Here is a 12,581-nt window from a genome sequence, read left to right as displayed (position 1 = left end):
TTTTTAGCAGCATTAGTAAAGTTTTCTTAACCTCTGCCTTCTTTTGCACTCTTCAGGCCAACACGAATGTCCCAGCAGCCAGCTGAAGAACGCAGGTTCAGCAGTGGGGAGGCCGGAGGACTCCTCCTGTGACCCGCACAGACAGACTGTCAGATCAAGGACCGAAGACTCTGATCCAGCCAGCGAGGAGAGCAAGCCGAAGGAGATCGACTGCCGGCCGGACAGGGAGGTCCGAGTAGAGCTGCAGGGCTCCGAGCTGTGGAAGAGATTCTACGAGATCGGCACCGAGATGATCATCACTAAAGCCGGCAGGTAGAAAATCTGGAGAAGAAATATACTGGGATCTCTGGGAAGGAGTCTGGCCTTTGGGTGCCTTTTACTGACTTTATTCATCATGCAAAACCGTCAGACTCCACATTTATTTGGCCTGCATGTTACAGGATAAAGGGAGCAATAATGCAGCAGATATTATTTGATCTGTATGTGCTGGTTTATTTTTTCAGTTTAACTAAAATCTAACAAAAAAAATCAACATAATTTCACAAGATTAGGAGGTTATGTGGAGCAATTTGGAGAAAAAAAATCTAATTCAGTTTAGTTACATAAAAATAAAGACTGGTTCCATGCTCTGCATCAAGGGCCTCCCCGGGGTCACCTGTCTGGCTTTTGTTTCTGATAATGTTTCTGTTTTAATTTAATGTTAGGTTAAAGTGTCAGTTTTAAATAAAATCCAGAATAGAGCGGTCTTTATCAGCATATGATACGATATTTACACGAACCGTTCTGCGGTTACAGGTGCGTCTTTATCAGGTGTTTGAAAAAAAGGCGCTGCAGCCAATCAGAGGTGAGCAGAAGAACTGCCAGTTTTACGACACTTTCTAAACAAATGAGCTGGGACTTATCGAGGCCATTTAACGGTAACTGAAAGTGTCATGTTTACTCTGTCCTTAGTTAACATGCAGAAATGTGTGATTTCACCATCTGTGCGTCTTTGTCGTTTGGCTCTTATTTTGGATTAGAAGCGAAACATGTCAAAAGAAATGAAAAATTCTCACATTTAATGGAACTGAATTTTAAAAAAAAAATACAAGGAGACCTATTCGATAAGAGTGCAGCACAACGAAGCCTTGTGACACGGAGATGTTCTCGGGTGTAGGTAGATTCAATTAACTTTATGCTTCAGTTTCAAAGACGTGCGTCTGCGCTCTGATAAGCAGCCATGCGCGTCCGCTTCTGTTCCTCCAGAAATGAGTTATTAGGACGTAACTACTTGCTGAAATCTCGGTTCCGTTTATTCAATTACCGAGAACACCCGCTATAAATCTCGGTAGTGAAGATGCCCTCAAGGCCCCTCGAGGTCCCTGAACGTTCCTCTGAACTTGGCCGCATACAGGCAGGAGAGTTTCTGCTTCATCTAGTTTTGCTCCATATCATAATGGGAAATCCATGACTTCTCTGCCTGTTTCAGGAAGGTTTACGCTGACTTTTGTAGTATTTTCTTCTTTGTAATAATAATAAAAAAATATCCTGCGCTTCTATTTCTCTCTTTTTCTGCAGGAGAATGTTTCCTTCTGTGCGCGTAAAAGTGCGCAACCTGGACCCTTGCCAGCAGTATTACATCGCGATGGACGTCATGCCGGTGGACTCCAAACGCTACAGGTGGGTGCTTATTAAATTATTCCAACTCTCTCTTTATATATGTATATTTTCCATTTACCCGTTTAGCCATGTTGCGTGTGTTCTCCCTCCTCAGGTATGTGTACCACAGCTCGCAGTGGATGGTGGCTGGAAACACGGACCACTCGTGCATCTCCCCGCGGCTCTACGTGCATCCGGACTCGCCGTGCGCAGGAGAGACGTGGATGCGGCAGGTCATCAGCTTTGACCGGGTCAAACTCACCAACAATGAGATGGACGACAAGGGACATGTAGGTAACATATGAGCTGCTTCCTCTTTCTCTGTGCAGTGAATAAAAACTAGGCCTCCAGGTGATAGATAGATAGATAGATAGATAGATAGATAGATAGATAGATAGATAGATAGATAGATAGATAGATACTTTATTCATCCCCTTGGGAACATTCAAGGTGTCCAGTAGCTCACATGTGTTACATTTAAGAGAAATAAGGAAAATAAGGTGCAAAAGCTGCTGGTAGAAGAAGTAAAGTGCAAAAATTGTGCTGGTAGAAGACCAGGTAAAGGTGCATGAAAAAACAGATGGTGCTAATATGAAAAAAAATAAAGTATTTGATAGTATAACTGCTGTATAATAATAAAAAATAAATAATAATAAGCATATACAATGGGTGCTTGGATCTAAGTGAACCCAGGGTGTGTTTTTTTTTCTTTTTGTAGATTTTATTTATATCTATAATGTAATTTTTGTTATATTTCGAAGTGTTGCTATTGGTGGCACAGCACCAGAGTCCGTCTTTCCTTCAGTCCTCCTTCAATCATACACACCTTGAAGGTTCTATTGAAGCAAAGCTGGAAAGAGGAAGGAATTAGAAATCCTGTCTTGGCTCCAAAACTTCCTGTGATGCACAGATGTGGTGACCACTGAGGCCGTAAGAGGCTTTCGACTTGATCCTGGTGTTTATAAAACCACCCTGGCACTTGTGTGTGCGGGACGTTCGCTGTTCCACTGCAGGAACTCGGTAACTCTGTTTTCACTTGAGCTGAGACTCACGCCGCTGAAGCAGCCTCACAATCCCTGATACTCTTGTGGTCACTTTATGGCCTCTTTGGAAGCGTGTTATTTAGCTCGTTTTGGTTTTAAACACCAATAAAGTTTATTGTCGTACCTTTCTCAGGCGTATTCCTGTTTCCACTGTGTTTGGCGATGTAGCTGCTTTGTGTATTTTATAAGATAATCTGTTACCTCCACTGTGAAACCTCACGTATGTTACATCAACGTGTTCTATTTCTATTTGGCTTCTCTCATGGACTTAAGAACCCAAAATTAGTTGATTTATGTATTTCTATATATTCTATTTTATTTGAACTAAATATTTCATAAATTACCAAAAAAAGAAAATGATAATAATAACAAAGCGCCACAAATGTGTTACAGCGAACTGCAAAAATACCTTTTAGGGAAATTCAATTTAATTTAACTTCCTTTTGCAAAATGCATGTAAAAGTAGATCAACGCTCAGATCGAATCAATTTCCACGATATAGTCAGAGAGTTATTACTAATATGCTACTTAACTGGAAGATATTTGTTGATTTGTTAGTTTTATTTGTGGAATTTCACATTTTGGCTAAACCTGCATTACAGTTAAAACAGTTATAGTTTGTGTATTATTGTGTTTTCTAGACAGCGATGCAACCGTCTGACTTTCTTAAAAATATTTCTCTCCATTGTCTTGTTTCTTTCACAAATTTACTGTGGTTTTTCTGTAACAGCAAAGATTTATGTGCAGAAAAAACTTTTAAAAAACACTTTTATCTGTGTTTTTTAAGAATTAATATAATTTTTAAAATAATTTAAAACATATGTTTTTGCAGCATTCACAAACTACTAGACTACTAACTATGTACTACGCAGCCAAAGTAATTAATCAATAGACTAAATAAAAAAAATATTGGCAACTGTTTTTCTAATCAATTAATTTTAAAATGAAAAAAATAATTTTGTTGTTATGGGGAAAAAAGTAATTTGGCGATACTTGACGATTCAGTAAATTGTGTATTTTCCCCCATTTTGTGCCATTTCATTGTCCAAACAGTGAGTTTTTACAGAATAATTTATAGATTAAAGCCTAAAATAATCATTGGTTGCAGTTTTATTTGTTTGTTTCTAAAGTTGTGGTTACTGAGAATATAGCAGAGGTCCATTTTGTAATTTAAAAATTTCCCTTTTCATTTTCTTGATCCAGATTATTCTTCAGTCGATGCACAAATACAAGCCACGTGTACACATCATCCGGCACAACCCTCGGATGGACTTGTCTCAGATCCAGTCGCTGCCTGCTGAGGGAGTTCACAGCTTCTCCTTCCCAGAAACCGAGTTCACCACAGTCACAGCTTATCAGAATCAACAGGTAACTCTACAGTTAACTGCATCATCCTTTGGATCAGTAACAGACTGTGTTACACAATCCTGAACATGAGTTTTCAAAATAAGAGCACCAAAGATGCATTCAAATTGTTCTTTGTTAAGCTGAAAAAATGTAATGATATTTTCTAGAAATGAACCGGTGACTCCATGTTACTCATTTGCAGTCTTCATCCTGTGTGTGCCAGAAAAATTCAAAAAGCAGATGTTTAGTCTTTGTCAGCGACACAGTGGCTGTTACGATGATCCAGTCAACAGCTCCAGCTCTTTGACCTCACATTAAATGTCTGAGTCTCCGCATTGTGCAGCCGATGAGGCCTAAATCCACGAGGTCTCAGCGAAATGATAAATTTATGGTGTCTTGATTTTCTGCCGGGGCCAAGACTCTCAGAGCGGGCGTGTGTGTTCCTGTGCAGGGGTGCTGACCCTGCTGTTGGCTACCATTCCTGCAGTAACAGAGCCGTCCACGGGGACTACCAGCTCTTTTCATCAGGTCTCATTTTACTATCAGCCAACGTATTATTACAGAAACTCAGTAACGAGCTGTGACTGTGCCGACTGCTGGAGTCCGCAGCCTATTAAAGCGCCGAATAAAACTCTGTGACCCCGAACCCCCTTTTTCTCCGAGAGCCCTGTTTGACATGGCTGATCGCCCTGGGTGCTGCTGGGAGATGCAGTCCCAGAGGGGGAGCTGTGCCACTCTCCACGCTGTCGTAAAGCTGAGCTCATTGTTAGCTTAACACGTCAGCGGCTGACACGTCCGCTCTAACCCATGTCTGTTCCTCTCTCCCGGGCAAGATCACAAAACTGAAGATCGACAGGAACCCCTTCGCCAAAGGCTTCAGAGATCCAGGAAGGAATAGGTACAGAATAACCTCACTGAACACTACTTCTTAGCTCAGAAAGCACTCCACTAAAGGACCCAAGAGGGATTTTAAGTTCAACCGCTGAAATTTGAAGCCACATAAAACCTTCAAATAAAACCCGACTGTGTAGTGCAGAATTTCACACCTCTCAGAACCAATATTTAAATACCTGGAATAACATTTTTCACTGCTTTTACAGTATATACGTGGGTGTGTGTTTGTGTGAACAGGGGGGTTTTGGATGGCCTGTTGGAGTCATATCCCTGGAGAGGCCCGCTCAGCTTGGACTTCAAGCCTTTTGCCATACAGCTCCAAGGTACCGACTCTTTTTCCTTCTCTGGTCCAAGCTGAGGTTTTGGTTTTTTTTAACTTTGTGATTCTGACGTCTGTCCACAGGGAGCTCAGCGTCGCCCGGAGTGAAGAGCCTCCTTCCCCTTTCTCCATCGTCGTCCCTCCATCCGTTCTCCGCGCTCACCTGCCAGGACGCCGCCCTCCACGCCCTCGCCCTCCCCCTGTACGGCAAGACGTCGGCCGCCTCGCCCGCCATCTCCCCGCTGCCCGGCAGAGCCTTCTCCTCCCTGGGGGCAGACAGACTGAGAGGCCTCCCCCCGCTGCCTCCACTGGCAGACCTCCCGCTCCTCTCGGCGCTGCAGGGGAAGAAGCCTCCCCACTGCAGGGACCCATGTCCTCACGGGTCTCCGGGGAGCGCCCCCTGCCCGATCCCTCTCCACGGCCCCCTCAGCCCTCAGGGGCCCTCTCTCCTCCCTCATCTCTCCGACACCGCGGGGCCCTACTGCCTCTACCGCTACAGCTTCCCCCTGAACCCCCAACTCGCAGCTATTTCCCGGCACGCCAAACTCGCCGAAGACACCACAGACTGTCTGCTGCGCCAGTCTCCGTGGCACCCGACCACCAACCACTGCCTCTGACAGCTGGACCGCACTTGCAGGCTCCGGCCCATTGAGAGTAACAAGCCAAAGCTTATTGCAACAAAACAGAGGGGGCCGATTCTCTATTCGAGCGAGACTCAAAGGAGAAATGCGGCTGCGGGGACATTTTTTTGTATTTAAAAAAAAAACTGTTTTATACACTGTGTTGGATTTACCAGCACAAAAAAAGTCAAGCAGAAGCTATGCACACGCATCTAGAGGGCCAACATTGGAGTAAACAGAAACATTTCTGTTCAGGCAGGATACAGATTTTTATCTGAGATGGAAAGCCCAGTTTTATTTTGCTACACAGAATCTGTCTTTGACATTTCAGTCTCCCTGTTGAACCTCTTGGAGGGCTGTAGCGGTGTTACCAAAGAGCATCAGCAGTAGGACCTGAGGTATGTAACATGACAAAGACTGTTAAAGCTGACCATAAGATCCTATTAAAGTATTTTTCACATCTTTGTTAAGATCAAGCAAGATGAATATGTTTTTTTTTCCCAACATATCTACAGTATGGATAAAAAAAGAAGCAAAAGATGGAATCCATGGCCCATGTTTTCCAGCTGTATTAATGCAGAACCGAACACGTTGTGCAGGAGGAAGTGACTCTGAACAAGAAATGATGAAAGGATGGACGTTGTAATTATCAGCTAGTATTCCCTGAAACTGAACAAAGACGTATATTGTGTTTTCCTGAGTTGAATCTCAGTATCGGGCTGCTTGGCCACCCCCCGACTAAAAACATGAGCTCATCAAGTCTCTCTGTGATTTTTAGGGGGAAGAAACAACAGCTGCCAGAATCCAGGCGGCCAGTTTCCATCCCTGTGCTTTATTACCAATAATAGGACTAATCAGAGATGCATGGAGGTGAAACGGTTATTCTACCGAGATCTTTATGAGCAGCAGTGTGTAACGGGGCTGGATCGAGGCTCGGCGCCCTCTCATACAGTCGTTGTGTTGTAACGCTGTTCCAGCATCAACAGTAAATCAATACCGCTGCTCGACCTCTTTGGAGTTGCGGGGAAGGCTTTTCACAACAGCGAAATTCACCGAGAAAGGATGAAAACCGCTCACGACTGTGGGCGAAACATAACTCTGTGTTTTTTTGTCCGTACCAAAGGAGGGCACGCCCGTTCAGCCGCTGATGTGATAATTCCTGCCTTCAGCTCAGACTCTAAACCCATGCCTCCCTCCTTCCCTTTCGGCGGAGCCCCGAACAGCGGTTTTAGGCAAAGCGGGGGGAAATGGCCTGTTTCCCGACAAACGGTCGTAACCAAACAGCAATTTACTTGTCATGGCCGAGCGTGGCAGCGAGCTAATGTGCGCTGGACGTGGAAATAGCAGGAAGGAGTTAATTGGAGGCGAAAGGGGGGACGGCCCGTGTTTCGGCGAGCGGTCAGGTGCAGCGCTATCAAACAGCCTGCCCTTTGTCTGCAGACACACATAATCTGCGCTGGTTATTTGATACTGTCTGTCATTTCCATGTTGGGCTGCGTGGGACAATCATTTTAAACTCTCGACTAATTCCTGATCTTTCAATTAGGCAAATTGCTTTCATACCGGGAGAGCTGAACTCTGCACCTGCCACTCTCCAGAATAGCAAAGCACACACACACACACACACACACACACACGTAGCAAATACAAAAAGGAAAAATGTGTCAGAACCTGTCATCATTAGCTGCTATGCTGTGTTGCAAGCTGTACATAATGTGTTGCGTTTTGAGTACAGATGGTGCTCGATGGAACCATTTGTGGCAGTAAATGAAGCACTTTCAGTAAAAGACGCTGTGCAAAGTCTTGGCAGCTTTTTGCTTTCTTGCTGAGAGTTAAATGAGAACTTTGAATGCGTGCAGAAGTCTTAATGTGAAGTCATAAACAGCAGCCGATTAGCTTAGCTTAGCACAAAACTGGAGGGAAGCAGCATGCAGCTGCTGAGTCAACCTTTTATCAGGCTTTTGATGAACATCCACATCTGAATTTGCCTCATAATGCGTCAACGTAATCCACCAGTAGGCGGTGGCTGCAATAACATGGAAACTGTGCCGATTCAAGTTAGCAATAACACGAGGACGGGCGTTTTCTGGACCGTTCGGCGGTGATTGACAGGCAGTAAAGGGAGAGAAACTTGACCCTGAAGTCATTTGTTTCCAATCATGTGAAATGGCATCCTGAAACAGGAGAGAAGCCTCTGCAGAGAGTGGAGACGTGTAAATATACTCTGCCTTCATTAGATTAACACACACACACTCTGCACAAACACGTGTACGTCAGTTATCTCCTAATAATAGTCGCCGTAGACTTTGGGCGAGCGCGCGTACGTGCACGCGGCCCTCTCGCCCATTCAGCTTCGTATGCCCTGCAGCCTCACTCGTACTTGGCTCCGCGCTCCTCTTGTGAAGGTTTATACTGGACGCTATTTTCTCTGCAAACTCAATAAAAGCTGGTTATTTATCAGGTTAGATTATGGGACATGACTGAGCTCAGCTGTAAAGTTGAAAGTGAAACCAGCTGTGGCTGAAATTGAATTACGCTCAGTGAGTAATGTGAAAAGCAAGAGGAGTTTAACAGTTATTAAGCGCTCCTCTACTACCTTTTCAAGCAGGCATACGCTGCACAGTGAAAGTGCTCCTTTGCTTCTTGATGTTATTTTCCTATTTTCTTAAATGGAGCCTCTTTTGCTGAAAATATCAAAAACTTTGTCCCGACTCTTGAGATGTTCTCCTTCGATGACTCTCCGTGGATTTGCACGTTGCTTTGTACTATAAATGTGGGCATTCCTTGCAGCGCGGCCACACTCGTGTGCAGACAAGGGTCACTGGGGCTTTGCAAAGGCATGCGCTCCCTGACAAGCCGCTGTCTTACAGGAGCAGAGGTTAGATAAGTAGAGGACAAACAGCTTTAACATGTGGCCTGGCAGCTGGCCCGCGTGTTTGTGTGTGTTTTTGGAGTTTCCTCTCTGAGCTCCATCTGGGCCTCAGACCGATGTCATTCATCACAGAACGTGTTAATCGCCCACGGTCTCTAACTCGCGCCTCGACTCTGTATTCTCACCTTGTCTGCTGCGTTTTTGTGGCGCTCGGTGGTCTGCAGCTTCGTGTTTCAGCTGAGGGGAATATTGCACTTTAACCCGCTTTGATGCAGCAAAAGACAGAGAATCTTCACAATGCACGAAGCATTTGTCACCAGAAAGTCTAAATCACCAAATTTTTGATGCATTATTTTCTTTTAACTGCAGCTTTTTGATCAAATGTGCACCTTTTGTTGCTCTGCTGTTAGAGTTACACATAAATGATCCTGTTTTGCCATCACCACGGTCAGTGTAATTCAATTACTCTCCCCTTTCTTGTTGAGCTGAGTGTTTTATCATGAATGGAGCTGTGTGTGTGTGTGTGTGTGTGTGTGTGTTGGTGCAGGGTGGCTGGAAGAGGAGCTGTCAGCACTCAGCTTATGACCAACAAACACAACGCACACTCTGACCCAGGCTGTCCATCATGAGGAAACATCCCTCCTCCTAAGAGAAACCGTGCGTGCTAATTCCTCCCCTTGTCCGATGGGGGAGTCTACAGGTGTGTGTGTGTGTGTGTGTGTGTGTGAGAGAGAGAGAGACGCTCTGGCTTTGGTTTTTATTTAATACAAACCTATAAATCAGCCCTTTTGGAACAAGAGATGTGAGATATTCTTTTTCTCTTTGCCCGTATCTCTGACAGTGGGATAGATCGCTCTTAGCTCTTTTTGCTTCCTGTGTATGACAGGTTATCACTCCTGGGACAGATACAGAGGGAAGGGGGTGAGCAAAGGAAAGAGGTGGAGAGTGATTGAGTGAGAATGATGCTCCGTGGCTGATGTATCGGATGGCATACGAGGGGACGGGGCGGAGAGGAAAGAGTGATTTAGCGCCGGCCTGCACTCTCCTCTCCCCTTATCCCTGCCTCGCTTTCTTTCATGTCTCAACCAAGGGGTCGACCCGCCCGCCGCCCCAGATGGTGCTGTCCGTCTGGGCTGCCCTCTACAGGATGTTGCCCCTCTCACCCCCACAACCGCAGACCTATACTCGCTTAATTGATTTCAGGGGAGAAGGTCCTCTTTCTCTTCTGTTTCACACACACACACAGACGGTTTGCCAACAGTTAGTGCCCCCAGTGCGCACACATGAACACGCGGCTGGCGCTGTGCGCTGTCAACGCTAATTCAATTTGAGACGCGGGAGTGTGACTAACAGCAGACCTGCAGAGCGTTTTACCATATGCACCACACACACTCCTCACTGATCTGTGCTCACACACACGGCCCTGACAAATCCACTGGTATAATAATAATAATGTGATTCCTGAGGTGTAAATTCCATCAGTAGATCTGCTCTCTTCCTGTTTGTCATCAGACAGTCGTCGTGTCAACAGCCCCCTTCGCTTCAGGATTAACTTTCAAGTCAAGTGAGACATCGTTAAAGCGTGTCAGCACTATTAGAACTACACTCATGAATGCAAGGAGTGATTGTTTTTAATCTGGGTTGAGAGAAATGAAACAATAGGTTTATATTTAACACTGCATTATTTTTGAAGAGGTACACATACATGCATGATGTACAGGATACATGATCAAACCAGGGACAGGTAAAGTGAGTAACGCTGATTATTTTAAAATGCAATGTTCTGCAGGGAAATCTTCTGCACTCACTTTTTTTTAAACACTTCCCCTAACCATGCACATCCCTCATAGACAGCAGCGTCCTCCCCCAGCAGGACAGTGCATCCTGTCGCAACACAAAATCAGCTCAAGAGCCCAAAGCACTGACCTTGAATGAGCATCCACGACATGGGATGTGACCAGAACAAGCCTGGTACACGGAGGCACCACGCTGCAGCCTACAGGACCCAAAGGATCCACTGCTCGCGTCACAGGACACCCCCAGAGGACCCATGTCCATGTCTGGTCAGTGCTTTTTGGAACATTGTGATGTACACAATGTTAGGAGGGTGGTTTTAGTGTTGCAGAGGATCAGTGTTTAAACAAGAGTAAAAGTAACACCAGTCACGGCCTGCTTTGCAAAATACAAGAACAGTTAATACGAATGGTATAATTCCTCCACAAGTGGCTTTCTTAACGGATGAATTTACTGAATCTATCTTGGTATAGGCTCATAAACACATCGTGAAAACCAAAAGACAAGACAATAATTAGCTTACAGAAAAGACAATTGGCAAATAAAACTACTACAAAATAAACAGACAAAAACAGTACCTCGTTGGCTGAGTACAGAGAGAGGAATTAGCCTGGATGTTCTTCTTTCTTCTTGTTCTTCTCTTAAACCTTTAGCTTAGCGTCCACGCTTTTAATCGTGCTTCCCTTTTTTTTTTTCGAAAATGAAAATGTGGCAGTTACAAATGGTATTAGTTTAGCAACAGAAATGTTGGAAAATGTACAATTTTGATCTGATGATTGTCTCAGAGGAAAAGTCACCAAAGTTATTACAAATCATCTATGAGAGTAATAATAATAATAATCATGATAATAATAATTTAATTTGTATAGTCCTGCCTGAAAACTGAGTTACAAAGTGCCCAACACCAAAATATCAGATTAGACAAGCAATGAAAACAAATTCAAACAGATGAGACTGTAAACACCATAAAATATTTACGTCGAGTCAAGCCAGCGTTTTTCTAAGAAACACAAACCGAAGTCCCTTCCAGTGAAATAGATTATAACTGGTGTTACGAAAGCAAACTGAGACGACGGAAGAAGACCCTGCTGTGTTATTTAAACTGTTTCAAACCCTACAAAGATTACACAAAACATTGCTTTACTTTAATATGATTAAGGCTGAGCCCTTACGGTGTCAATAATTATGGATAATAACCAAGTTAAAGTAATAATACAGCGAGACAACATCATTTATGTAACCAATATAAATAATGTGGCTAAAATCCCACAGTGTTATCAATTATAGACATGTACAGCTTCTCCTTTTATACTATTTCATGTGTTTTATTGGTATATAATTGTATTTTATTTTTTGACAGCGTAGGTGAACGACTCCCTTGTAACAGACGTCCAGCAGAACCAGGCCCGGGGAGAGCAGCCATCTGCCCCGACCAGCCTGAGTGAGGGCAAAAAGGGGAGAGAGAGAACAAATGAATGAAATGAAAAATACTTTATTCATCCCAGAAGGGAAATTCAATTTCAAGAACAAGATATCTGTGCTGCATTTCAAGCCATTTCATGTTGAAATTACTCTTTTTAGACAAGCCCAGCTCAACTAAACAGAGCAAACCAGAGAAAAGAAGAAACGGCACAAAGAGTTGTTATAGTTCCACGACACATGGCTGCAATGAGAGTTCTAATTTGTTTGATTTACCCTGAAGCAGCACTTCCCTTTGTGAGGTGATGAGTTAAAACGCCGATAAAGGAAGAAAAAGGCACGCATGCTGCATTCATATGTGCTGGACACAAAGACGAGGCTGCATGTCCACGTCCACGGGTTGTTCGGCTGTAAGAGATATCAGGGCGGGCGACGGGGTGAGGTGAGGGTTAAGTCGAGGGGGGTTAACGGGGTGAGGAGAGGATCAGGTGTGTGAGACAGAGGTTGTGAGGGTGTGAGCAGGAGATTGGTTAAATCTTAATGAAGCGTGCTCTGCGGGGCAGGGATGGATGGGACCAGCTGTGTTAGTGTGTGTGTGTGTGTGTGTGCATGAGACAGTAAAACTGATTAAAAGC

At 44.3% G+C, this 12,581-nt stretch overlaps 1 protein-coding gene across 1 annotated transcript; it reads left to right on the top strand.

The window, feature by feature from the left end:
• Nucleotides 1-103: 103 nt before the first annotated feature.
• On the top strand, nucleotides 104-6,337 carry LOC103376188 (T-box transcription factor TBX22-like). Its single transcript, XM_008306559.1, has 7 exons — nucleotides 104-312; nucleotides 1,558-1,659; nucleotides 1,754-1,928; nucleotides 3,885-4,049; nucleotides 4,862-4,926; nucleotides 5,160-5,245; nucleotides 5,326-6,337. Exons 1-7 carry the CDS (start codon nucleotides 290-292, stop codon nucleotides 5,856-5,858), a joined length of 1,149 nt encoding a protein of 382 aa, XP_008304781.1. The 5' UTR covers nucleotides 104-289; the 3' UTR covers nucleotides 5,859-6,337.
• The last annotated feature ends 6,244 nt before the right edge of the window (nucleotides 6,338-12,581 follow it).

The sequence above is a fragment of the Stegastes partitus genome, unplaced genomic scaffold, assembly GCF_000690725.1.
Source record: "Stegastes partitus isolate 25-593 unplaced genomic scaffold, Stegastes_partitus-1.0.2 Scaffold3700, whole genome shotgun sequence".
In the NCBI taxonomy this organism is placed as follows: Eukaryota; Metazoa; Chordata; class Actinopteri; family Pomacentridae; genus Stegastes; species Stegastes partitus.
The sequence above is the reverse complement of the archived record's forward strand: the minus strand, read 5'-3'. Positions and strand labels throughout refer to the sequence as shown.

What these genes read in the sequence shown, in the direction of transcription:
- LOC103376188 (XM_008306559.1), top strand. Translation starts at nt 290, where the DNA reads ATGATCATCACTAAAGCCGGCAG. An exon ending in ATCATCACTAAAGCCGGCAG is followed by an intron (nt 313 to 1,557) that starts GTAGAAAATCTG and finishes CTTTTTCTGCAG; the next exon opens with GAGAATGTTTCCTTCTGTGC. An exon ending in AGATGGACGACAAGGGACAT is followed by an intron (nt 1,929 to 3,884) that starts GTAGGTAACATA and finishes TTCTTGATCCAG; the next exon opens with ATTATTCTTCAGTCGATGCA.